The following is a 27,500-nucleotide window of genomic DNA, read 5'->3' as shown; positions in this document are numbered from 1 at the left end:
CTTTTGCCAATTTTCTTAGAGGTGGATGGAAGATTTTGTTGATGGTCTTTGAATCTTCCAGAAATATAATACCTGGTTCTGCATCTCAGAGACGGTTCAAAACAGATGGTTAAAATTCACAAGAGCTTTGGCTGCAGGTTCTTCTCATTTTACCTAGTACATACAGGTTGCTTTTTTTTTATTTTTTCTTTGTATCCATGCATTTTACAACTTTTTTAAAGTTTATACCACTTTCTCATATTTTTAATTTCTTGGAAAACTTAGCACTCTATAGACATCTGGTTAATAGTCAGATGTTTTCACTTTGCCCTGTGTCTGGCTGCAATGGAGTTAATTTCTTCATAGCAGCTCATATGATGCAATGTTTTATATTTTTGACCAAAATAATGGCTATTGCTAAAATATGCCAAGCATGAAAATATCTATCTATATATATATATAAATATATATATAGTTATTTTGTGTGTTATTCTCTATTCAGAGAAATCTAATAAATGTTTTGAGCTGGAGCTCAAATATTCATAGAGGTTTCCCAGTAATAAAATGTTTTGCTGTCTTTTATAGGTTGACAAGAAAAGTTCTGAAATCCCTGACATAACTAAAATAAATAAATCACTAGAAAACTTAATTGAAGCTGCACATGTATTGGTCAGAGGAATAGTTGGTAGATGCAGTGGGCCTCCGCTGTTCCTTGCTTCTGTAAATTCAGATTCTCAGTGATCTGCATTGATCTCCGAGATCAGTGACTCAGGGATAGTTCTGCTCTTTGCAGAGTCACCAGGCCTTACTGGTTACTCACATCCTCTGTGCATCTCATTTGATCCTTTAAAGCATAATGATTGCCTCCACCTTGTGGGCCCATTCACTGAAACAGAATAAAAAACCCAAAAAAGTATTTTTTTTTCAAATTTGGAGGGTTGACCCTGCCTGGACTCCAGGGTGCTCAGGAAGCAGCTCCTCAGCTGGACTGGAAAGAGAAAATCCTACAAAAGGCTTGTGGGGAGAGATCACTCACGACTTACCATCACAGGAAAAACAGACACAACTTGGGAGAATTAACTTATTACCAATCAAATCAGAGCCGAATAATGAGGATTAAACTCAAATTTCCATCAGACAAGCCAAACTGTAGCCCCATTGCTGCCAAAACTTGGCAACACAAAGCCAGTACAGCACAGGAGGATTAAAAAATATCCGCTTTATTTACAGTTTTCCATGTACATGCTTAGTAAATATATTTTCTTCATAGCAAGTTGCTGTTCTGTATAAGCCAAACTGTGTGTACACCTATTTCTGTTTCTTTTTGGTTAAACAAAGTTAACAGTTCTGGCTAATGGTTTGGATCAAGATACAAGAGAAGACATTTAATGGCTGGAGAATGGCATTTGGGTAGAAAACAGATTAAAGCCCCTTCTCTGTAGTGAACCATTCAATCCTCATGAAGTGGGAGCCTACATATATCTTAAAGATGTCACTTTTGGCCTTAGTTTAAAATGGTTTTGCCATCAGCTGGATTCTAATTTAAATTAATTCTTCCTGCAAGTAGGATGTCATTCTCTGCAGGAGAAGCAATTTTCTGTGTTAGTTTTAAATGGCCAGTCCAGTTTATTTTTTCTCGGCTGCTCTCCTACTGCTATGAAATACCACTTTTTAGAGGCTAAAAAATAGTAATTTGAATGAAGAGTAGTTTAAAAACATGCCAGTTAAGGCTGTGTAGCTATGCCTGCAAAGTCATACATCCAATTACAAATGCCGAGAGCAGTCCCTTCAAATTAATGACTCCAACAGAGTCATGGGACAGAGGAACGACGCAGTTCGATGGGACTCTGGAGCCCTGATGAGTTCAGAGCTGCCGTAGCTGTGCTCTGGACAGACCTGACCATCACTGGGTGGTGCTGGAGGCAGCTCAGCATTGTGTGTCCTGCACAAACACGAGAGGTGTTCAAAGCCTGGCGCTGGGAGGGGAGGGCGCTTCGGCCATCCCTGTGTTGGATCCAGGTGCCAGCTGATAAATGCTGGGCCGACTGCTTAGCAGGGGAGGTGCAGAGGGAGACAGCTTGTCTAAATAAACCTGTTCAAGGAGCAAGCAAAGGCTTTTATTGCCTGGAGAAACTCAGTATTCAAGTGGCATATGCTCCATTTTCTCATAAATCATCTTAAAATCGTCCAAGGGTGTTCCTTTCTAACCCATGGCCGTTATTATACAGCAGAACTCTCCTAGTTGAGATGGACAAAGAATTTCTTTGACACTCTAATCCATGAGCCAACAGTGAAGGAATTTTTGTCCAGGAAGGCAGCTAAATACTGATGAGATGACCACATATTATAGAAAAGCTGTTTGAGCCCTGTGGTCAAAGTTGAAGCTCTTTTTCATTAAAACATTATTTTGTGTCCCTTTTAATCCTTTCCTAAAGCACACCTTCCACTTCAGGGTTTTTTTTTTTGGTGTAGAGAGAGTTCAGGAACAAAGAGCTGTCATTGAGAGTTAAGGTGTTTGCTCATTTGGTGGTTTGATAGGGAGTGTTGGTTTGAAGGATTTTTAAGTCACAGGTTACACACAGACCATGAAATAGTTCTCTTTGTAGTAAAAAGTGTTGTCAATGTGTGCACCCCAGCTCCTTATCAACAAATTGTTTCTGGAAGATGTTTCTTCCTCTCTGACAGGGGTAGAATGGAGCTACTGCCACCAACAGGCATCAAATTAGTGAATAAATTTTAATGTTTAAATATCAGAACTAGATCGCTGTAGAGAGATGATTTGTTTTTTTTTTTTAATCCAGTATCACGTGAGGGTGAGAATATTCTTAATGTTCTTAGAGATCCTCAGCACTAATTGGAGATGTGTGATCAGGAAATCAGTGGAGTTTTGTCACTGCTGTTTCTCACCAATCTATGTGTGGGCTTTTTTTGTGTTCACTGAGATTGCACAGCACTCTGTAGTTTCCTCACACCTTTGCTCCTACTGAATGTAGGCCTCCTGTTAGAGGATGTCTTCGGGGCCTAAGATAAAAATATATTTTCTTCTCATATTGAGAAAGTGGAGATGATTTTTTCATATAGGTAGTTGAGATTGAGTTCTTTGTTTGAAGTACTTACCTGCTTTGGGTTTTGTATGAATTTTTTTTTGTATGGCCATAATTTTTAGTGCTTAGTCTTCATGCACAAATATTCTACACGTATGAAGTAGCTCCATTTTAACAAAGAAGTATTTTGATACTACAATTCTGTATGTTGTTTTTAAGTCTTTTAAAATAGTATTTGTGGTCTGTTTTGAAAGCAGGGAGACAGCAGTGTTTACTGTAATACATCTCTTCACCTTGACCCTTGGCTGGACTGAAAGAACTGACAAACTGATCTGCCTGACAGAGGCAAGTCAGGAAAGAAAAACAATGTGAAACATTCATTGGCTTCTATGGTTGTAGTTATTCACTAACATGGATCACAAGCAAACTCAAATCTGTGGCTCTCCTTTTTTTAGTAGAATTCCAATACTCAAAAGTTAATAGGGTTGCATATTAATATGAAAAGGTAATAAATGGTTTTGTTATTTGTTTTCAGCCTCTTCATCATTAAATTGATTAATGTTTAGATAGGAGATTTTAGGAGTAAGGTGCTTGGTTTCTGTTCAGACAACTACTAGGAATTACATGATTCCTAGTGAACTAGAGAAAATTCCATTCTTCTCATCAGAGCTTTCATTCCAATATATGGTTCTGGATTTCTTTTAGCTAAAGCATGTTTTGTCCATAGGTATATAAAATCTTTTGGGGCTTTTTTGTAATGCTTTTCAGTTTTGTTTACTGCCCACTGAACAAAAGCAGAGTAATTAATTAATTAAGCCAGTATGTGAAGTACCCTCAGGGAAACAATTTAATAAGCAGATTATATTCTCAGGTACATGGTGTGGCTCTTGAGGACAGTCCTGTGCAGGGTCAGGAGTTGGACCCCATGATCCTTGTGGATCTCTTCCAACTCAGCTTATTTTGTGATTCTGTGTGTTCTGATTCTTTGTGAGAAGACTTTCTTGTGTTGGTAGCCTGGTCCTGCTGAGAAATTTGTGATAATTCATTTTATTCTTGCAAATAAGCTAACAGAGGTTGTTTAATGAAGAAAATGTGAAAATATGTGTTTGTTTCATAGAATCATTAAGTTTGGAAAAGAACTGTAAGATAGAAACTGACTGTTTCCTTACACCCCTGCTCAGCACACTAAATGAGACCTATACAAGCAGGTTCTGTTTGAAGGGGATTTTTCTTTATGTTCAAATATCCCTTTCAAGTATTGCAGAAAAATATCAGTGCTAGAACTATGTGCTTTTAGTATAAATGAATAATTTACAACTATATTAAGGAATTAAATGGGGACATTATGAAACTCTTTATACCTATAAAGCAGCAATGTTTTCCAAAAATCATAGAAGTCCACAGAGAAGAGGCATAGATCAAGGAATTTTTGTAATGAAATTGGAAAAATCATTAGTAGGTGTTGAAAAGCTGGGGACTCCCCAGGCAGAGGAACTGGAAGCTGGGCAGAATCATGGCTGGCTGTGTTTGAATTCAGTTTGCTTTTTTGTTTTTCCTCATTCTGGAAACTCTAAATATTAATTTCAGGTTTCAGTTTAGTATTAAACCACTACCAGCTGTCAGCCTACAGTTTTCTGTCTCAGGATACCTGAGAAAGCTAAACTTCTCCCTGCACACCTTGTTTCCTTCTGGTTATGTGTCTAGTAAAGAAATTGTAGTTTATGCAGATTATGTGATCAGGCTTAACCCATGCTGCTTTAGCTTTTGCTTGTGTCCTTCATTTTTGTAAGGAACAGCCAGGACACTTTAAACCTTTGTTCCATTGGAGTGAGGCCACAGAGACAGTCTTTGTTTCAGTCTCAGCTGAGTATTTACAAAATATTGCTTGAATTAAAACAGCTGCTTCCATGTTGTATTTCTTTTCAGTCCTGCTGTTTGCATGACAGAAGCAAGTCTGGACAGACTACAGCTTTGCTCTTACTGGTTTTTTATTTATATTTTGTTTTCCTATCTCATCATGGCAGCTACAGCATATTTTGTATTTACATGGAATTGCTTACTCTGGAGATTGAATCAACTGAGAGAGGAAAAAAAAAAAGAAAAATTCACTGGGTTTATTTATAATTTTCTTCCTTCCTTCCTGAAACTTTTACATAATGCCTTAATTTGCTGACTTTGTTTTTTCTTGTCTGCATCTTCTACAACTTCATCTGATATAAGGAATTTTATTTTTATAAGCTTAAAGGGTCTCTGATTTTTTATCGATGCTGCTAATTATTTATCTATAGAGACACTTGGGTTTTTTTTTTTTACTTTTATTTTTATATTTCAGAATTTCAGTAAAAGAATTCCTCATTTGCTTTCAAAAAGAAATCAACTGATTACTGTCTATTAATTTTTATCTCAGAAGAGTGTTTTGTTGCAAGTGTTGTGTGGCTTTCTAGTTAACAGGTTGAAAACTTATCCTATTGAAGAGGTTGAAGACATTCTGGGAATGATTTGGAAGTGCAGGCCTTCAAAATGAGGAGTTACATGTTGGGAGTTAGGCTGAACCAAAGAACTGTTTTGAACCCTAATTATTCTTGAATCAGCACTAAAGAGAAAATTTTATTTCTGTCCGTTGATTTGCAATAACAGGAGTGGAAGAAGGTCAAATCCAAAGAGATTGTTAAAAGATTTGCCCTTAAATAAGATGAATAATGAAGCCAGTACTAGAAAAGATAATCCTAAGATTATCAGAACAATTAAATATGGAAAAGAGACAAATAAATTGTTCATTAATTGCAAAATCTTGAGAACTTCAATGAAATTTGTAGCATTTTTACAGAAATCCACAGTAACGTGAATGAATTTAGAGACACATGTTTCTGAGGGATCATTTTTTAAATTTTGATTTTTTCTCTTTTATTTTCTTTGGATAAATATCATACTGGTTTTATTAAATAAAGGGGAAAAAAAGTTCCCCTTTAGGCATCATGCAGCACATCTTGTTTTGATAATGTTTCTCTTTCTACTGTAGGATAATTTTTCTCCCCATTTGTTCTTGCAGTGTTAGAAACTGTGTTACCTGCATTGCTTTTGTACATAGTTACCTTCTTTTTGATGTTTGCTCTTTAGGTAATGATTCTGACGTTGACCTTGACAGGAAGGAAGATGAACGAGAAAAAACTCCCAAGAGGCCCAGGGTTCAGAGAACAGAGAAAACAACATCAACCAAGGAGACTGAGCAGATTTCAGGAGCTAAAAATCCTATTATAAGTGTGGTTTTGACAGCCCATGAAACTATTCCAGGTAATCAAAATCACCAATTATATAATAATATTTTTTAAAATTATGCTGACACTATATAAAACATTCATTGGTCTAAGACAAAATTGCTTGGAATATTTAGTGTATGAAAAATATTTAGCATTATTTGATTATCTTGATAGAGACTCCACATCTGGCAGCTATGTAACTGTAGAATTTCAGTCACATTTCTGCCTAGGTACCAGAAATGCTGGACCTGGCTGTAGTTAACCTCAGTTACTGCATTAACATTAGTTATGTTTAGTCTGTGAATAGTTTAAAAGCAGAAAATGCTAAAACACTGACCAGAGAACAGAAAAGTGCATATATATTTGAAAATCAACTTCTACATAAAGATAAGAGGATTCAAACTATTTAGTTAAACCTAGATTTGTATTTGACTGTTTATATAGACCATTAACTAGTTATAAATCATTAACCATCCTGACTGACTGTCAGAATCCATTTTTTATAGTTTTGTACATAATTTTCAGCTTTGTTGTTTTGTTTTTCTCCTTTTCATTATTGATAACATTTCTGAGTATTTGTTTTGCTTATACCTATCAGAACAACTTCAAGTCTTCATTTTGTTGTTGTGGGTTGAAAGCTAGCAGGAATCTCTGTGTTGTTAATATCTTTAGATATTGAGATCTGTGATATGCTGGTTCAGGACTCATGGAGGTCTAGGTAAATTAACACCTTTTAGGTGTTAATTTATGGATATAGACAAACCTCCCTTCCTCAGGGCTTTTGGAAAGAACCATAACTAGAGATTCCCCTCTCCTAGTGCTAAATTTTATGCACTTTGTAGAAGTTTTTATCTTAGACCTGCACATTTCTGGCAGGGACTGGAAGAATTTCCAAGAGGGGGAGGAAAGATAGGATGGATAATGCAATCAAAGATCCATTTCCTTACAAAACTGGCCTAAAAAGGCAAATGAAATAATAATAAATATAGATAATGAAGCAAATATAGGAAGCATGTGATGCAGGAGAGGAATGTAAATCTAGTGGATGTTGTTGCCTTAATTACTACCTAGTAAAAGTTTTCTTTGGAAAACCAAAATCTTTGGCTTTGTTGCACATATGCTTTTTGAGGTACTCAAAGTAGTAAAATAACTTAAAATTTGGAGGTACTTGGCACAGTACATCAAACATTCAGAAAACTTTAATGAACTAAAAGGATTTATGGTCAAGTATGAACCTGCAGCAGTTTTTAAAGGTCTTCTCATCTATTTGACTGACAATAATCTTACTTCATTCAAGTTCCCAGCTAAATTATGAGTAATAAAAAAGTCAATACTCTTCAAAAAGTTATGAATTGTCACCTAACTTTTCAGAATTTGGAAATTCTAGAAGACACAATGTAAGTTATTAAAGTTTCAAATGAAAAATATTCATTTAATGCAATTATGGTATAATTTATTTTCATTGATTTTCCTTCTATTTTTTTCCATTAATTTCCACAATCTAACTATATCTTAATGGCACTAGCATTTCTTAGACAGTTCCCCTTGCTCAGTAATACTTAAATATCTGGAGTTTTTAATAAAGATCTTTCACAGTCTTTTTCATGGTAATTTTTCTGGAGATTTGTGCTGAAGAGATGAATTACTGCGTTAGACTGCTGTTGAAGAATATAAATAGATAAAGCAGTTCTCCCTTCTCTTCTGCTTTCTTTATACTAGGCCATCTGTAATGTTAAGGTGAAAATAAAGTTTAAAGTTCCTTAAGCACTATCTAAACTAAGTCCTCTCTCTGCAGGCATTAGCAATCTGTACCCACCTATTACCTAGTTTTGAGGATGCATGGAAATATCCCTTTTTGTGTCCATTGCAGCAAAATTCTGTTGAAAGATTTCCGATGACAATTAAAAAATTAGAGAAGGCCTTAAGAATTACCTGGTTTTTATTCCCATTACTAAGCAACTACTTAGACCGTATTTTTCCCCTCTTAAATAAAAGATTATTTCAGAAGTATTGCATTAACATTTTGCTGTAACTTTTCTAAACACTAATGAGGTTTGGGATGTTGGGTTTGTATCATTTAGATTATGACTAAATGGGTTTTCAAAATCCCTTGGAACAAACAGGATAAGTCAGTTTTTAACTTCCCAGAAAGGATATTTGGGCACCTTTGATTTTCCCCGGTGTTCTTCTGTAATGTTTTCCTGGGAGGCATATGAAAGATTTACAGCTATAGAAATCTGAAAGCTGGCATTAACCAGATTAAATACAGCTTGAATAATCAAGTTGTAGATTGTTTTTAGTGCAAGCCTTGAAGTTCCTTGATAGGCTTGAGAGGTCAGCCTGGGCAAAGCTTCTGCAGGGCAAGGCCAAGCACAGGGTCCTGCACCTGGACATGGAGTGATAGGATAAGAAAAAATAGCTTCAAACTGAAAAAAACTAGTTTTAGATTAGTTCTTCACTCTGAGGGTGGTGAGGCTTGGAAAAGTTTGCTCAAAGAATTTGTGGATGCCCCAGCCCTGGAAGTGTTCAAGGCCAGGTTGGATGGGGCTTTGAGCAGTCTGGTCTAGTGGAAGGTGGCTCTGCTCACAGCAGGCAGGTTGGAATTAGATGACCTTTAAGGTCCCTTCCTACCCAAACTACCCTGTGGTTTTATAGCTGGAGGGATGTGGAGACCTTGAAGAGGAGTGCTGAGTTCCTGAGCACACCAAGGCATCAGATCAAACACAGGACAGTTTTTTCATAAGCATCACAATTAAGAGAGGGAATAACTACAATTATATGCATTTCTGAAAATTATTTTGAATGACAGACACTTTTTTTCATAGTCTACTTTTAAGAACAAGTGATTAAATTTGTCCAATATTCCATCTTCTGGCTTTTTAATGTATTTTGTTTCCCATGTTTAAATTCTGTAAATATCAAGGTGTCAAAAACCAATTTATTATTCATGCTCGGTTAGTTTGATTCAGGAGAGATGTGAACATCTATATTATTGTTTTATGTAAATTCTGTAATATTGTAAAGACTCAGCTTGTTACTAGAAGATTCATTTTAAGTTCCTGTTAAGATGGTCAGTAGTAGATTATTTTTTTGTTTGTTTGTTTTCAAGAAATACAAAAATAGCATGAAGTATTCAGTTTCATTAAAATAATTAATTTTTGTCCTCTAAAGGAGTTTTTTTTTTTCAACTACAAATTCTTAATACAACACTGTGAAGGCTTTTCTATCCCTGATTTCCACTGTCCATAAAAGTCCACCTGAGTTCTCATGCTACTGTGTGAGAGGATTCTATCTGTAATCTATGAACACTTAGTTCCTTCTTCCATCGAAATTTTTGGGCAGTGGGGAGGAAGTGGAAGAATGTAATTTTGCTCACTATTTTGGGACTGACTTAGTTTAACTGGTAGCAGTCTTTTTAACTGATATTAGTCTTTTTTGTTTAAGATAATTTCTGTACTGTACTTCATTGAATGATGATTGTGGGTTTATGACACATCTGAATGGATTTAATATCAGACAAAATGAGCCTCCTGGGAAAAGGAGGAGGACTGGGACTACCCCTTTTCAAAGTATCTTGGTCAGTAAGTACAGACTGCTGTCAAAAGCAATTCTGTTCTCCAGCCCCAGCTTTCTGTCCTTCAGATCATTGTGCCTGTTGATGCATTTCTGTAGTAAAGCACACTAGAAAATTAATAATGTATTTGTAGGAGAGGTATGGTATAGATTTTAGGCAGATCCCCTCTTTAATCCTTTTCAGAAACTTCGTTGCTGGTACTTTTCAGGCATCACCAACATGTAGTTGAATGGAGGGGCAGAGAAAAGATGTTGTCCTTATGCTGACTTAAATGTTCAATTAGACAAACAGCAGTTGTTCATGTTATTGTGGGTTTACAGACTGATTTAGTTCAGACAATCTAATGCCCAGTTCTGGTGAAACGGGGAATCTTCATCCTCCCATACATGGGTCTGTGTTTCTATTTTTGTCTAAATTAAAATGTGTTCAATCTCAGGGTGTTCTAACCTACACAAATGTTAAATGGTCCTTTTGCCTTTTTTAGCTTTATTTTGAGGATTAGAGACAGCTTTGCTTGGAGAGCTTTGGGATTACGTGTAGGGTTGGTTTCTGATGATTTGACTTTCAGAACTGTCTTACTGTGGATCACACACATTTGGAGCACATTTCACAGGATATTGTGGAAGCTGAAAAAAGTAATTCCTTCAAAAAAAATTGTAAGAAACAAATACCTCATATCCATAGCATATTATTTTAACTGTACAGGCCAGAGTTATGGTCTGTACATTAAAATCTGTTATGTATACCTACATTATGAAGTTGTTTTTTTTACTTCAGCTAAAGTCCTTTTATAAAACAAAAGAGTTGGTCTAAAGGCAGCATGCAGCATTTTATAGGAAAGAAAAAAGATATTGTGTAAAGTCTCGTGGATTCTGACCATTGTTGAGCTGGTGTTTGCATTATCATATTTAATATGTATCAGTTAATTAATCCCATCTTGAATGCATTTATATTTTCAGTCTCTGTGACATTATGCAGTAATTGTTCTATAACTTAATTACATGTGGGGTGAAAGTGAATATTCCTTTATTTAAGTGTGCATTGAACTGGTTTTTTTGGGTTGCAAGATAATGATTATTCACACTTTTTTTTTTCACAGTATTAATAATGACAGAATTTTTTCTGATATTTAACTTTCAGTTACCTCTCTTCTAAGATGAAGGTCTCCAAATTCTGCATCCCTTTCCCAAACAAAACACTTCTGATTTTGTCTTTGTTACTGTTTTTTTGGTTCTTCTTTATCCTTTTTTGTGATCCATACTCGAAGCTTTAGGACATTTGCAGAATTTAGTTGAATTAATAGGAATTGATGTTTTTTCCTGGTGTATTTCTGACCCCTTCCTAATAATTCCATTGCCTTTTAGACTGTTGATAAGTATAGGAGAACTCTGTAGTGAAGGACAGGCTGTTTTTCTAAGGGACAGACTCTAAGACACTGGAGGCCATCTCTGAGTTTGAGCCAGAGATGAGGCTCACTGAGTAATGCTTATCTGTAGAAACTGCTGTCAGAATGCCATGAAGAACTCAAATCTTATTCTTCTGAAGGCAGCTTTACTTAGATGATATTGACTGAAAAGAGGAAAGCAAAAGGCATAAATATAGTCTAGTAAACTAAAGTCGATTCTGCCATTAAAATAGAGATATGATAGTGCTGGAGGAAGAATTTTTCTGAAAGAAATGATCAGTAGAGTAAACTTCTTTTTTAACCCTGATATTTATATGCTTTGACTTCTTGAAATGCTTGCCTAGGGAAGCAGGAAAACCTTTATCTTCCTTATTGGCATTTGATGTTTTTAATGAAAGATAAGACCTTTTATGTGTTTGCTTTATTCTTAGGCATTTCCCTAACCTGAATACTGAGTGCATTCTTTTGGGATTTGGGACATGTGGGGACTAGACTAGGTATAGCCTAGAAACCAATTTTCTCACTTCCTGGGCAAATGTTGTAGTCATTAGTCTGTGTTCTAGTGGTGATTGCTGTGGCTGCTGGTCTGTTGGCACCCTCAGGCAGCATCCCAAGTGGATGGAGACATCTAATGTTTCTTAATGCTTCCCTATCTTCTAAGGGTGAGAAGTAGCAACCTCCCACTAGGGGACAAGATTGCCTTTTGTGAGCAGGTACTTCATCAGCATGACTGAAAATCTGAATCTCCCTCTTCAAGTTTTTAAAGACATTTGTCTCTCTGTTAAATGCATAGGTAATTTAGAGGCAGTAACATGAGGATAACCTTGGAGCATTCTGCCCACTCAAAGTATGTAAAATGCTGGTGAGTTAGTATTTATCTAGTGAGTATATATTCAGTTCACCCAACTTAGATGATTAAATTTTTATAGTGGTAGTACAAAAGTCTATTAAACCATTTGGCAGTCTTTTTAGGAAATGCTCAAACATCCTGAAACACAGAAGGGCACAGAGGAGAGTTAGTGCGGAGCATTTAATGAGAATTTTTGTCTCACACTGAAGAAATGGGAGGCCTAGAAGAGGCAGTCATGCATATAAAGCAGTTTAAGGTCTATTTTCTTTTAACTGAGTCATTCTAAATATAGAATTTGATTCTATTTTAAGTATTGAAGTTTCAGAACACGTTTATGGTGTCTGATGTCTATTCTGTTACCTTTGTACTGAACCCACAGACTGAGCCATGCTCCTGTGCTTTAATGACAAGGTCCCATCTCACTGGGACAGTGCAATTTGGGAGATGCAATCCTTTGAACAACCTGACATTTTTGGGAAACAGAGAAACAGGAAGAATAGAAGTTGTAATGTTCTAGAAATGTTTAGGGTGAAAACTTGGAAGATAAGTTCTGTTGAACCTGCAGAATCTTTAGTACAGAACTGAAAGCATTATTAAAAAACAGTACTCCAAAAAAGCTGGTTTTAGATGCAAACAGTTTGGTGAGCAACAGAGCTATTATAGTTTAGTTATCCTGTTTAATTACAGGGTTGCCTAATGTCCAGTCTGATAAGAAAAGCTTCAATAACTTTAGGTACTCCCATATGGTCTCTTCTCAAAATACCTCAATTTCCCACTTAAAATCACTCTGAAGGACCCACAGAATCTCTGTTTTTCTCCTTGTTGTCTACAGCACTTCTTTCCTTCATGTCCTCCTAGACTCCTCACTAGACCTTTCACACCTGTTGTTGGGTAGCCCTCACTGTGATTTCAGAAATTTTATGTTAGTGCTGACTATATTTATAAATAATGTCTTCAGGAATTTGGGCTAAATGCATTCAGTAGAACCTCTTCTGCTCCCAGCGGAGATTGAGAAGTGCACATGGAACACAAAATCAGAATATCCTGAGTTGGAAAGACTCCACAAAGACTGAGTCCATCCTCTGGCCCAGCCCCAAGAATCACACCATGTGCCCGAGAGCATTGTCCAAACACTTTTTGGGCTCTGTCAGGTTTGGAGCGGTGGCCACTGCCCTGGGAAGCCTGTTCCAAACATAATTTCATTCTGAGGGATGGCAATATGCCCAAAATATAAGGAGTTTAAGGAAAAGGTGTACATAGTTTTTTAAATACAGACTAAATTGTTTTTCAGACTAAACTTTTCCCCAGCCTTATTTGTGGAACCAATTAAACAGCTTGGCATAATTTTTCAAAGGATGTGGTATGAAGCAGAAACAGAAAAACTCAAATCTTACTTAGAAGATTTGCAATCTTTTAAAGGTGGAAATATTTGGATGTAGGATCTCCTTGTAGCAGGCATCAAGCACCATGAATAACGCTCTGAGCTATCAGTCCTGGTAAGTTATTTAAGCAGAACTGTGGTGTAAGTACTGATGGCTTCTGGAAGTGTATCTGTTATTAACAACACAAACAAAACCAGTCAAACTGATGATTACAGAGTTTAAATTTACACTTTTATATTACAGACAATGCATGTCTCTAGAGTGAGATTTTTAATGAGCGTTCTTTTCATTCTTCCTTTAGGAGCCAGAAAAATTGTTCCTCTTGAGGCTTCTCCTCGTGAAAGTGAACCCAAAACTCCAGACACAACAGTCCAAGACCCATCACAGCGTAAAGGATATCAAGAATATGCCATTCAACAAACTCCATATGAACAGGCAATGAAAACAAGCAGGTAGTTTTGAAGTACTTATATTTGTGTTCATGCAGAATATGAATTAAGTGCTTCCTCATCCATTTTCATGAAGCTGGGGTATTTTTCTGAGACTTTATTTAAAGGAACAGCAGAAAATTAACTATGAATAAGCTGTTTAATTTAAAATGTCTTTGGAGAATACCTTTTTTTAAAAACTAAGCATTTCTGTCCATTATGAATATCTAGGGAAATTTCAATACATTATTTTACCAAGGCTCATTACTGTAAATATAACTGCTTGTTTTTGTTTTTTTTAGGTTGGGTCCGACTCAACTGAAAATTTTTACATGTGAATACTGTAACAAGGTGTTCAAATTTAAACACTCCCTCCAAGCACATCTGAGGATTCATACGAATGAGAAACCTTACAAGTGTTCTTACTGCAGTTATGCCAGCGCCATCAAAGCCAACCTGAACGTTCACCTGCGGAAGCACACCGGGGAGAAGTTCAGCTGTGATTATTGTACCTTCACTTGCCTCAGCAAAGGCCATCTCAAAGTCCATATCGAAAGGGTTCATAAGAAGATTAAGCAGCACTGTCGTTTCTGCAAAAAGAAATACTCAGATGTTAAAAATCTGATCAAGCATATGAAGGAAACTCATGACCTTCAAGACAAAAAGGTGAAAGATGTTTTTGATGAGCTTCGCTTGATGACACGAGAGGGCAAAAGACAGCTTCTCTATGACTGCCATATTTGTGAGCGCAAATTCAAAAACGAGCTGGACCGCGACCGTCACATGCTCGTTCATGGTGACGAAAGACCCTTTGCTTGTGAGCTCTGTGGGCATGGAGCCACTAAATACCAAGCCCTTGAACTTCATGTTCGAAAGCACCCTTTTGTATACGTGTGTTCTGTGTGCCTGAAGAAGTTTGTCAGTTCTGTAAGGCTCCGTGCTCACATCAAAGATGTGCACGCAGATATGCAGGAAGATTTTGTTTTTAATAATTCTATCAACCAGAGCTTCTGCCTGCTTGAGCCAGGAGGTGACATCCAGCCAGAAGCCCTTGGTGAACAACAGACACAAATTGCAGGTGAATCGACTGTCACAAGTGCTGATGCTGTTAACACCCCACAGCCATCTGCTTCTGAAGGCCAATCAGCAGCTGCAGATGTAAACCATGATGGGCAGCATAATGGTGATACAAGAATTGATGCAGTATTTTCCTTAGAATTAGAAAATCCTCTGGTGAAGAATGTAACAGAGGCACTGTGTCAGACAACAGACATCGCAGTCCCAGACATTCAGCCCTGTGTAGCATCAGACTGCTTCCTGCTGAAAAATGGTACTGCTGGCCCTGAAGAGTTACAAGATTCTCCTCCAAATGAAGAGGAAGTTAATCAGTGCAGTTCTGTAAACAACCAGGGTGAAGAAATTCACCTTTTACTATCTGAAGACAAAAGTTTAAATGTTAGTCAGAACAACACAGTGACTGAGAACCTTCCAGTTCTTGAAGAGAGAATCCGTTCTGTTCATCCTGGTGAATCAGAAACAAGCAATCTACCCATTCAAAATTCAGCAGAACCTACTGACCCTTTGACAGCAGCAGAAGCTGGTGCAGCCACGAGCCCCCAGGCAGCCTCTTCCAACACAGCCACAGCCAGCGGGGGGAATGGATCCGTTGCCTTCATGCAGATCCTGGACAGCTTGCAGAAGAGACAAATGAACACTGAGCTGCGGGACAGGATAAGGAAAGTTTATGGAGACTTGGAATGTGAATACTGTGGTAAGGAGCAGTGTTATTATGTTTGGGGTTTTTTAAATCTTATGCAGTGAGCTATATTTTTCCTTCTCCTTTGGTTTACAGTGTTTGATATATTTATGTGTCTTTGCAGCAGCATTAATTTTGTAGTTCAGTATGGATTCTGGGATCCAGTGGGATTTATTTTTTGCTGCACAAATCATGGGAAATGAGTCAAATCTCCTCAAAAAAACCCATTATAGAATATAGCAAAGCAGTGCCTTGCAAGGCTCAATTTTCTGTTTATGTGAAATTTGGTACAATTAGATTACTTCTGTCCACATGCATCTCCCCAACTTTCACTGGGGCCAAGCACAGCAGATGTAGTCATGTGATCAACATTAGTTCAGTACATGCTTTAATGCTTGAGCTTCATTATCAGTTTAGTACAAAACCCATTTTTTTCATATAGTGCAGGAGGATGTATAGTAATATACATTCTGTAGAATAGAAACATAGATACTGGCATAATTTTGTGTCTTGTTTTGAACCAGGTTCTTTGAGATGAAAATTTTTATTACGTGGTATCAGATGAAGATTATCCTGATTGTAATCACTTGGGTTTTTTCATTTATGGAAGTGGGAATAACACACCATTCCCACTTATTTTAACTGAAAATGTTTGTGTTTTTGTAACTGGAAAGGAAACAATTCGGGATATATTTTGTAGTTTTCATTCTTGAAAAGGGAAAAGACTCGAAGTCTGAAAAAACAAGTTTTTGAAACATCATAACATTGTATATTAGATTAATTGCTCTGAACTTTTTTGGTGCCATTAAGCCAAAAAGGCTTTTAAGAAGTAGTAACATGCAAGAAAGTAACAAAAAATATTTTAGCAGTCTCTTTTAGTGTACAGTTGTATTCAGATTCTTTGCTTAAGAGAACAGATGTAAAGGACTTTTTCTTTAGGAAAACGATTATTGATATGTATTAAAGTTGCTCTTGTTAGGCCATTTCAGTATGTGTACATGATCTTTTTAGGCAAAGATGGATTTGTAAATATGTTTTCAGTAGTGAAGGGTCTGAAGACAAGTTTTCATCAAAGACAAAAGGGACAGGATTCAAACTATGTCTTGTCCTGAAAGAAAATTGGTTATATTTTTTAATTTTCACTAACAACTGTTTAGGAATTCCTTTCTTCATGTCTAATTTAATTTTCAGGCAAGCTGTTTTGGTACCAGGTGCACTATGACATGCATGTCCGTACGCACACTCGAGAACATTTGTATTACTGCTCCCAGTGCAGTTATTCTTCCATCACCAAGAACTGCCTTAAGCGTCACGTCATCCAGAAACACAGCAATATTTTGCTGAAATGTCCCACAGAACATTGTGACTACTCCACTCCAGATAAATACAAGCTCCAGGCACACCTTAAAGTTCACACAGATCTGGTGAGTAGCAAACCAAATGTGTGTTTGTCTGAATTCAGTGTCTTCTTCAGTGTTTGTAATTCTGTACTAATACCTGAAGACATAACTCAGGGTTCTAACCTGTGTGTTCTCTGCACACTTCTGGGAATACCTGACTTAGAGTAACTGGATATTTGGACCTTCTCAGAGCTGTTTCCAGGGGAGTATGTCTGTATCCATTTTCTCTCTTTGGTTTTCCCAGTATTTTCAGATCCTTTGAGCAAGTGGAATAAAGTTGGTATTATTGTTACATTGCTTCATTCTGTGAACCTGAATTTCCTTCCTTCATAAATAGATGATTTGTTCTTAATTACTACAAACAAAATATACTTGTTGTTAAAAAGGATTTTTTCCCTAGTATCTCCACCTAGTTGCAGTTGAACATCTATGATTTTCTATTGTGTTGACAAAGAGATCACATTTTAAAGGTTCCTGTCTTGTTCAGAAAGCTGTCCAGGACAGAGTGCCATGTGCTACAACCAGGTCTTGGTAGACTATTGGTCAGTATTTCCAACAGCTGGAGTTACTTTAAAGGTATTTGGAACAGAACAACACTTCACCTCCTTACTCTTCTTAAGCAGTTACTTCTCAAGAACTTTAAAACCAAACAGAAGAGGTGACACAAAAAGGAAAAATTATTGAAATTGAATCTGATTTTTTTGTGAAAGGTGCAGCAAAATCACATATTAAGACTTTCTTTTTGGATGTTTTTGAATTCATTATGTTTACAATGCCCATCTGATAGCACAAATCTGTGCAATTGATGTCTAAGAACACTTAAGAAGAAAAGAATCTACATCTAGCTTTCCTGTATCCTTCCATAAGTACCTGGTTTTCAAGTGTGATGAATGTCCAACAAGCTCCCACCAGGAAGATCATTTTCATAATTCTAAATAGAACTGAAAAAATGGATTTCATAATTAAAACAATTGTGACAGCAAGATCTTTCAGAAACATGCTTACTGATGCTTAGTGTCAAATATATTTATTTAAACGTATTGAAAAGTTAATGTATTAGATTTTGGCAATTCTCATATGGTCTTTGTGCCCATTGCTTGGTATATTTACTCCATGCATATCTCAGTGAAAAGGGCCACTTCTTCAAAAATATACCTATGCACAGTTAAATGTGGAAATCTACTTTAATTTTAATTTGAAAAATAAATTATTAATAAATATTAAAATTTAACTTCTCTGGAGACAGAAGATATCAAAATGTCAGTCCAGTTTCTTGTGTGGATGCACATCCTGCATCATCTCCTTGCTGGCTGCATTTCAGCTGGATCCCTGCATTATTTGTAGAAGATAAATGATGGGTGTTAAAAAGCCTTCATCCTTGTATATATCACTCTATAGCCAACTCACTTTAATCTCTGTGCAGCACCCAAGTCTTGCACTGAATTTGGGACTGGGTATTCCCTGGCAGATGATGATGTGGAGTGTCAATGTGCTGCCTTTTGCCTTCTCTGTTTTCTACACATTGTTGTTACAGGGAAGGTTTTTACTTTTGAAGCCTGGGAATTGAGCAGGGCTTGATTCAAAACCAAAATTTTGTATATATTATCTAATTTTCAGTACTTATCTTTCTCTCCTGGGGCTTTTATTGTAGGTTTTTGATATTTATTGGCATTCATTGAGCTCTTCCAAAGTTCAAACTGTGACATGACCAATCACTTCAGTATCAGAGGACCTAGGAAAGGGTTGGGCAGTTTCAAATTGATTTAGTACAATTTATATCATGACGGAGCTCATGATAACATTAAAGGGCAGGGTGTGGAATTGAACAATGCTGAAGTAGGTACCAGAGTTTGTTTACAACCTCAAGTGGCTTTTGCCATAGTCACTGTGCTGAGCAGATAAACATCACAAGATTTGTCTCTGAACATATTTTAAGTCTATGTATGTAATTGATACTATATTGTTAGCACCTCTATAAAACTGCATTTCAGACCCAGAACCAGCACCCATTATTGGGTGCCTATATCTGCTTTCATGCATGTTTTGGGATGTAAATTATTCTTGTACTTGGAAGGATGCTTAGAAATTCCATTATGCTGCTGACCTTCCATGTAATGGCATAGCTGTTGGTAGGATGTGAGATGCTCAAGCTCTGTTTGCTTATTTGCCCTTCCTGAGGAGAGTAAATTTTCACATGGTCACTGCTCTGGCTGTGTTACCTCTGCCTCTGGAGCAGTGCTGCTGAGCAGTCAAGAAGGCAAGGTACTGCAGAGGGAAGCAGTTAACAAAAACATCTCTGATCTAATGGTCAGGCACTCAGTTGGAAAGCAGCTTTTGCTCTTAGTGCTCACTTCCATAATGAATGTCAGCTTGGCATTTGTTTTTACTAATAGTTATTTGACAAAAATATGCTTAAGTGCTGTGTGGAGGTGCTTGTCATTTTGTGAGCTGAGTTCTGCTTGCCAGACTTCAGAAAAGTCTGTCTAAACATTTGCACGTTTTTCTGTAGCCTCCTTCACATGAGTGCACAGCTGTCTCCTAGGTACATCACATCCTTTTAGCTGAGTTGCATTTTAATAGGACATCAGTTTAATTAAGGAATCTTTGGGAAATTTTTTTACTTGAACATCATGACAACTGTGGTGAAGATTTCTGGAGGTCTTCACTCCTCAGAAGTGTAACTTGGGGGACTAACTCTGATCCTATGGGTGTTAGAAATAAAATTTCTGTTGATCTGAATAGATGTGGGAGCAGGCTTTGGCCCTCTATTCTCCTACAAAATGATGCAATCAAATATTGTGTTGAGTTGTGGGAACTTTTTCTGAAAATGTTCTGTGAGTGCCAATATTTAGTAGAGGGTTTTAATTTTTATTTTTGTGACTGTATACTTGTATACATACCCCTTGAATTATCTTGAAACACATGCCTCAGAGAAATAAAATTCACTTCAGAGCACTATAAATGGATAATGCAATGTAGCTGATGCTTTCTTAGCACAATCTTAATTTATATAAAGAGAAATGCATTGTGATTATTATTTAAGTGGCCTTATTAATAACAAAATAGTATAAACAATAAAAATTTTGATAGTATTAGACTAATTTATTTTCACTAGGTTTAAGAATACTTAATTCTAATTAAAGTACCTAATTAAATTCCTGTTTTCTGGAATGTAAACAACACTTTCAATCAAAAACCTACCTTTACTTAGGAATTATTTTAAGTTCCTTATATTTTCTCAAATTGGCTAATAGGGGTTTTGAGCAAATACCAGGCAGTGATAGCCTTTGACATTTAAACAGCTGATTGTATTTTGCAGCTGGTCTCTAACAAAGGTAGATGCAGTTCTCTATATGCTTTGCTTCTGTTTGTGTCCTTCACAAAAACCTTCAAAGTCATTTAAAAGGCAGGTATTCCAATAAGGCATAGGAAAAATAGCTTTCATTCTTACCAGAGGAAAACGTGCTTGCTGAAATGTGATTCGGGTATTACTGCAACCTCAGCCTTCAAAGGGTTTTTGTCATCACCTATGACCAGGGCACCTGAAGAGCTGGAGCTGTGGTGCAGGGGAGCTTCTCTGGGGCTTTGTGTTGTGGTCTGGGGGCTCTGAAATACTTCATTTGTGACAGAGCATTTTTAAAGGCTGTTTTGAGAGTGATGGGATTGCACTGAAGGACTCACACAAGCTCTCAGGGCAGCAATAGAAGAACACTTAAGCATTCCAAGCTGACAGCATAAGCTCCAGTACTCTGGCACTGGCCTGGATGCCCAGCAAGGAAAGGTTTGGCTTCATCTGGGCGCTCACTGGGAGAAACTGGAGCTTGACAGACACACTCTTAAGGGCCTCAGTGCTCCTAGGCATGCTCTGTTACACGACAAAAGATAAGCCTTTTGAAGATCACTTCTGCAGAACTTGATGTAGATAACTTTCTAACAGCTTGAAAAAAGCTGTTGCCATTATTTCATTATTGAAGAATTTTGTTCCCATCGTCTTGTGGAAAGATGAATTCTCAGCACCCATCCATTCATGTTCCTCTATAGCTCTTCATGCATTTACTGATTATTTTGGTTTTTCCTCTAAGTTGTAGGCTTATAGCCTTGCCTTCCTTGAGAATATTAATAGGAATGTAAAGTTGTCACAGTCAACAGCACTTCAGCTGAAGTAGTGTGTGTGTAATGGAGTGTTGAATTTTTTCATATTTAACATTTATCTTAATGTCCTGGTCACACTGAGAAATATTTCATTCAGTGAGTATTAGAGACCAGCAACACCCAACTGTTCATTAAAAGTATACTTTCCCCCCCACTCTTCATTTATTGTATATTTTGAAATCAGATATATAGCAAGTTTGAGGAACAGACTGAGATCTATCAACACATTTCAGCTCAAGAGCCCCTAAATGTTTTTTTTCTGTTTTTCTTATATGTGCCAAATTATGAATGTGATCCTGCAACTACATCTTTGAAAAGGTGCCAGCATTGCTATGTAGTTTTGTTATGATTAATCTACGAATCCTTATTGGAGTAATGTGTTCAGGTAGAAATCCAAAATCATCAGTAGCAGATTTAGGTTATATCATTTGAGAGACCCTAATTCCACAAATTAACAACTCGTGTTCAAGGTTTTGTCGGCTTTGTAAGCTCCTTGAATCTCTTCTAAAACTCAGCTAGTATTCTCTGATGTTCCTTTTTCCCCTTAAGATTCTTAGGGTTTAAGATGATGACAGCTCCAATTCCATCATAGCAAGGTACTGCCCTCAGGGTGGTAATCCTTGTGTAGCTGCCATCCCCAGTCCCTGGTGCAGGTTTTCTCACAGGAGCAAATGACTGTCAGCTCAGGCAGAATTCTCCTTGTGCCACTGCCACATTAATGGCACTGAGAGCTCTGTATTCTACAGCTGAGTGAGTGTTTATTGCTGTTTCAGCCCAACTGTTCTAGGGCTACTGCTGGTTTTAACTTGTAAGGTACTTCAACACAGGGATTTGTTTCTCAGAGGTACATGAGACTGCAAATGCTGCATCATATTCCAAAACCCCATGAAAACCCATTAATATTTGCTTTCCTTTCAAGAGAGGCATCCATTTACAACTCTACAACTGTACAGCAACATCTGGATATTCAGAGATTCTCTTTGGTCAAAGGTCAGAAATTGTTAGAGTCCAGGGTCCTTAGCCTTTTGTGAAATCCAGTTTTCTCCTTCATAACACAAGGGTGTGTCTCATTTTGATCAATAATCTTCCTTTCACACTGTTTGGGAAGTATTTCTGTCCTCCTGGAATTAGTAGTGAAGTGTCTGTTCTGTGGCTTTAGCTCACCTTTTCAGAGATCTCTGGTAGATGGGCAGCTGCACCTCTGAAACCAAGTAATGTGTTAGCTGGGCACCAGCCCAGCTGTCAGGACTAACTAGGCTCCCTCCATCTGTGGTTTTCATAATGCACTCACAAATTAATCCACTCAGTGCAGAGGTGACTATGACCCACCCATTTGATTGAGCATCCAGTGCCAGCAGGTACTTCAGGAAAGACCATTCTCTCCAATTTGTATTGTGACTGTCAAGGTTTAATTTAAAGTGTAATGGGGAAAATTCTTATATTTTTACATGGAGTTAGATGCATTTGTAAAAACATGAAAATTACAATTAAACTAAAATTGCATATAGGAAGAGATGACATCAAAACTTTCCAGTTGATGGATAATGTTAAATCTGTTATAATGTCAGTGACACTGAGAAAATCCACTGTAGTCTTTAAATCAAAATAGTAGAATAAGACTTTATCGGTAATACATAAAATGCTGAATATTTATAAAGTAGTTAGAAATTGAGACACTGAATAAATAATGGCATCTGTCATTATTAACTCTGCTGCTCAATTTCAGGCCATTTTATAAATTCACATAGTAGTGGTTATCTTCAGAAGGGCAAGATCTGATCCTTAGGTTTCAGAAGGGTGAACTTGTGAAAAAAAGAGAAGAAAACCCCCTAAATATTACTGCTTACATCAAATACATTTTCTTCTGTTACGTGACTTGATCTTTCAACTCCTGATTTTCTACAGAGTCAGTCAGAAGATAATTCTTACATTTATAGTGCATATTCTCATCTGCTGTAACTTGGAGCCCAGTATTCATGAGGATTAATGATGTGCTTAGAGTCTTTTAATATTTCTCCTTCACTTATTTCACTATAAATACATTCATTTTTTCCTTAAAAACCGAACCTTGAATTATAACTTTGTTGAGAACCATGTATTACTGAATAATGACTATAGTGATTATACCAATAGACTGAAAATGCAATCTTTCTTTCTCACTTAAGGATAAAAAGAGTTATTCCTGTCCTGTGTGTGAGAAGTCATTTTCTGAAGATCGACTTATAAAATCTCATATCAAGACAAATCACCCTGGTAAGAAAAAAATCAAGAAAGATTTCTCAGTCTATGGCAATAAATGGATAAGAGTTTAGAATGAGCAGTGTAATGTGATTATATTCCTAAGAAAGAGAAGAATCTATTTCTAATTCAACTGGTTTAGAGTAAGAATTGTGTTGGTTTTGCAGATATTACAATTCAGAGTGAAAAGTGTTACTGTTTGAGCATGGAATATGTCAGATAATTGTGCTAAGAAATCTGTCTTCATCTGGCAAAGGGTGAATTCAAATTAAGCACTGGAAGTTTGGGATCAGGCATACTGACATCCTGTAGCAACCCAGGAGATGTAAATTCCCACTGGACTTACATGAACTGACAGGAATGTGTCCAGGGGTCATGATTTGTCTGTAGGTGCCTGATGGGAACGCAGAGCTGGCCCTGTGCATACCAGGGCTAGGCTGGACCTCCAGGGCCAGCTGGAGTCTGCAGCAGGGCTCCTGCTAGAACCAGCTGGGATGTGGTGTAGCCAGTAGTAGTGGAGCTGGCAAGCCTGGCTGGATGCAGCAAACTGCTCCAAACTCTGTTTGCACATTGCATTCTGGTGCAAGTACAAAATAACATGAATGTGGTCAGTCTGTGTCCTGTGCCTGGATAAACAATTCTTTCTCAGCTCTTGGGAATTTGATGCCAGAATACCAGTGTCGGGGCTGATTTAAACCTCACTGATGTGAACTCAGCAGAGCTACACTGGTGTGTCCCCAATTTCCTGCTTCTCAGGCTCTGTGTTATGTTGGATAGAAAGTCCTGCTGCTACTTCAGAAAAGGGAGAGGTGGCATTTTCATTAATTCATCTACGGTGTTCCTTATCACCTGACATAACTGGATACAAAGAAGTCATGCTCAGACAGAGTCTAAGGGAAAACATCCAATTAAAATGATGTAACTTTCCTTGTCTTTCTTGTCAGATGTACAGCACAATAGGTAAAGCAATAGTTTATCTTCCTACTGCCACTAGATAGTGCTAGACACGTGTTTTAAACAATTTCCTTCACTTTAATTTCATCCTTAATTCCCACTTCAGCTCTTTAGTTACTAAACCTCTTTATTTGCAGACCACTCCAGAGCAGTGTGGTTGGAGGGCTTGTCGTACGTCAGAGGACATGTCTGATGCAGGAAATTGGGATGAGGAAAGGCTTCTGAACTATACTGTAGTCAGGAGGTATAACACCAGTAAGCATAGAAACTGAATCTCTAGAACTCTGCCCTTAAAGCCTTCGTGCCTCAGGCAGGGAGCATAGGAGACTTCCCTACATAAGGACCTGAGAACTGGCAGGACAGTGCCCTTACATGTTGTCATTAGCCTGTACTGTTCCACTGACTGCTGAATGATCAATGTGTGCTACGTCTGAGGTCCAGAAATACCAGTTAACTGTGGAGCCCTGAAGTACTAAACTTGTGGATTTAACTAGTCCTGAACAATCCATTTGGTATCTGAATCTCTCTAAAAAAAGTATAGTGTATTTTTTTTTATTCAAGAGGGTCTTTTAAACTCTTAAAATAGAAGTAAGGTTTAAAAAGAAAATCTGCTGTATTTTGTGTTTTCATTTTTCATTCTTTTATCAGGGCGAATAGAGCTTAAAGGCAGAATAGCAGATTTATTAGATGTGTTTTTGTGGTACTAAAGAAATACTGCATGTAAGATATGCCTATGCAGCAGTTATGCAACAACCTTATTTTCATATATGGAGGAGAATTAATGCACTAATCTTTTTTATGTCTGTTAATTTTCTCCTTGTAATCAGGAAGAAATCCTTAATTTGTACACCACACCTAATTACAAGTCATATTAATGTGAGGGGTCTGGTGGTATAAGCTATTAAATACTGCAGTGGCATGAATGCAGTTGTTTTCAAAAATATAAATTAAAATTAATGAAGATGAAATTAATTTGAACTGAAACACTTCCATATTTATCATTAAAATGTTCTAGAACTCCCCCTCTCCTTCCTTCCTTAGTATCATTCAGCATGCCCTGCTCCCTTGTCTCTTCTGTTTCATCAAGTAGAAAGTATGAAATCAAAAAGTCATCCTTCCTCTTCTGTATTTGCAGAGGAGTTGATTTTTGGTCCCATGAAGGCAATGAGAAAAAAATCTCCATAGATTTGGCAAAGCAGTATTTCAAACCAAAGAGACAAGAGAGCTTGGCTTTGTTGCCCAATGATTTTTGTACTCAGCAGTGAAGGAGGAGTCTTGGGTTCTGGTCCCAGCTCTCAGAATTATCTACCTTTCATCTACTGTCTGATTTAATATATTTCTTAATAGTTCTGAGGCATAAGAGGCATCAGCTTCCATAGCTCCCCACTGAGCAGACATCCTAGCCTGCAGTCATGAATGAAGGATCTAAGCCATGAAAGGCAGAATGAGGGTTCAGACTTATGGCTGTATTTTTCATGTTTTTGGTACCTCAGAACTTATCTCTGCTCAGTTCATGGGCTTTTATAGTTACCTTTTGAGGTTATTTTCCCTGTGCATATGAGTTCAGGCAGGATTTTTGTGATTGCATTCTGAGACCAATCATCAGGAGACAAGATGATTTTGGTAAAAATCGAAGCTTAGACGGGAACTTTGAAATTTGTAAGATTTGGGGCATAATATGTCACCAGCTTTCACGTCTTAAAGTTTAGATTGCATGAGTGTTGTACTTTCATTAAGTCAGGAGATAGCCTTTCATTCATCTGACATGCATTGAGCAATTTGATTTATTTGTAAAAGCATCTGGCAGTGTTTTCATTATATGTCCAGGCCACTTTAATTTAAACTTCATTATTTTGAACTTTTTCACTGTGACAACCAAAACATTATCTCATATGAAGGAAATACAGAGAATGGAGTGTGTCTAGCTTGAATAAGAAAAGACCAGGAGAGGAATCTTAATTGCTGTCTTCAGCAATCTAATTAAAAAGAAGACAGAGGGAGATTTTTCTTGGAGTTGTACACTGAAGGGATGTCAGTTGAAGCAAGAAGATTCTAACTCGAACTAGGAAAACAGTTTTGACTGTAAAGAAAACAGTTTTGACTGTAAACTCTGCAATGGCCCAAGAGAGGCTGGATATGGCCTTGGATATGTTCAGAACAGAACTGGATATGACCCCAAGCAACTTGATGTAACTTTGAAAATGGAACTGTAAGATTGACTCTGCTTGAGTAGGTGACCTTAGAGGTCTCTTCCATTCACATTTATTCCATGAGCCTGGTTTTCCCTTTAAAATGTCTGATTATCAGAATTCTGACCATTGTAACTGTGGCTGAAGTGAATTGTCTTCAGATCCTTGACATCTGGAAGTCAGGGGTGAAATTGTGAAGCTTTTGAAAATATTTAAGAAAAAATTGCTAATTTAGCTTATGGGGAAGGGTCACAGTAACAAAATTATCTTTTGTGCCAGTGGCCCGAGTTTTTTATATTTAAAACATTAATTTTTTTTTAAACAGGCAGTGAGGACAGTGAGTTCACAGATCAGGAGAGAAAGGACAGAGCATCCTAGAAGGCCTAAAGGAAATAAAGGTCCTTGTGCTCTTTGCTCAAGTCAGTTTTGAGTGGGAGTAGGGGAAATACAACTTCTTAAAAGTTGGACTGAATCAGGATCTAGCTCTTCAATATTACTTACAAAATAAATTCCCTCATGTCCTTCTGGTTCTTACTACCTTTTGCATTTCTCTCAGAGGTTTCAATGACTACTATTTCTGAGATTCTTGGCAGAAGAGTTCAGCTGAAAGGACTTATTGGAAAACGAGCTGTGAAATGTCCCCACTGTGATTTTTATTTTATGAAGAATGGATCAGACCTTCAACGTCATATTTGGGCTCATGAAGGTAAAACTCAGGTTTTAAGCTTTTGTGGGCATATAATGAGTCTCATATTCCCCTGAAGCTTTGCTGACATTTTAAAAAATGTATTTAAGTTTATTTCTATACTCAAGTATAAAACTTTAAACTACATTGGAGGTTAATTAGCTAGTTTAATGGATTCTGAATCTCATATGGAACTTCATAATCACA

General features: G+C 37.1%; 1 protein-coding gene across 12 annotated transcripts in view; it reads left to right on the top strand.

Annotated features, from left to right (window-relative positions):
• ZFAT (zinc finger and AT-hook domain containing) overlaps nt 1–27,500 on the top strand; it is a 113,867-nt gene that overhangs the window by 57,671 nt on the left and 28,696 nt on the right. For all 12 annotated transcript variants that reach the window (XR_014953113.1, XM_085572587.1, XM_085572590.1 and 9 more), the window contains 6 exons: nt 6,141–6,314; nt 13,793–13,943; nt 14,222–15,690; nt 16,867–17,099; nt 23,393–23,480; nt 27,165–27,314. Coding sequence is in view for 11 of the 12 variants with exons in the window: in XM_085572587.1 (XP_085428713.1) it covers nt 6,141–6,314; nt 13,793–13,943; nt 14,222–15,690; nt 16,867–17,099; nt 23,393–23,480; nt 27,165–27,314 (2,265 nt within the window). In the remaining variant the exon portion in view is untranslated. The remainder of the gene's footprint in view (nt 1–6,140; nt 6,315–13,792; nt 13,944–14,221; nt 15,691–16,866; nt 17,100–23,392; nt 23,481–27,164; nt 27,315–27,500) is intronic.

Source organism: Lonchura striata, chromosome 2 (assembly GCF_050655825.1).
Source record: "Lonchura striata isolate lonStrDom1 chromosome 2, ASM5065582v1, whole genome shotgun sequence".
Classification (NCBI taxonomy): Eukaryota; Metazoa; Chordata; class Aves; order Passeriformes; family Estrildidae; genus Lonchura; species Lonchura striata.
The sequence above is the reverse complement of the archived record's forward strand: the minus strand, read 5'-3'. Positions and strand labels throughout refer to the sequence as shown.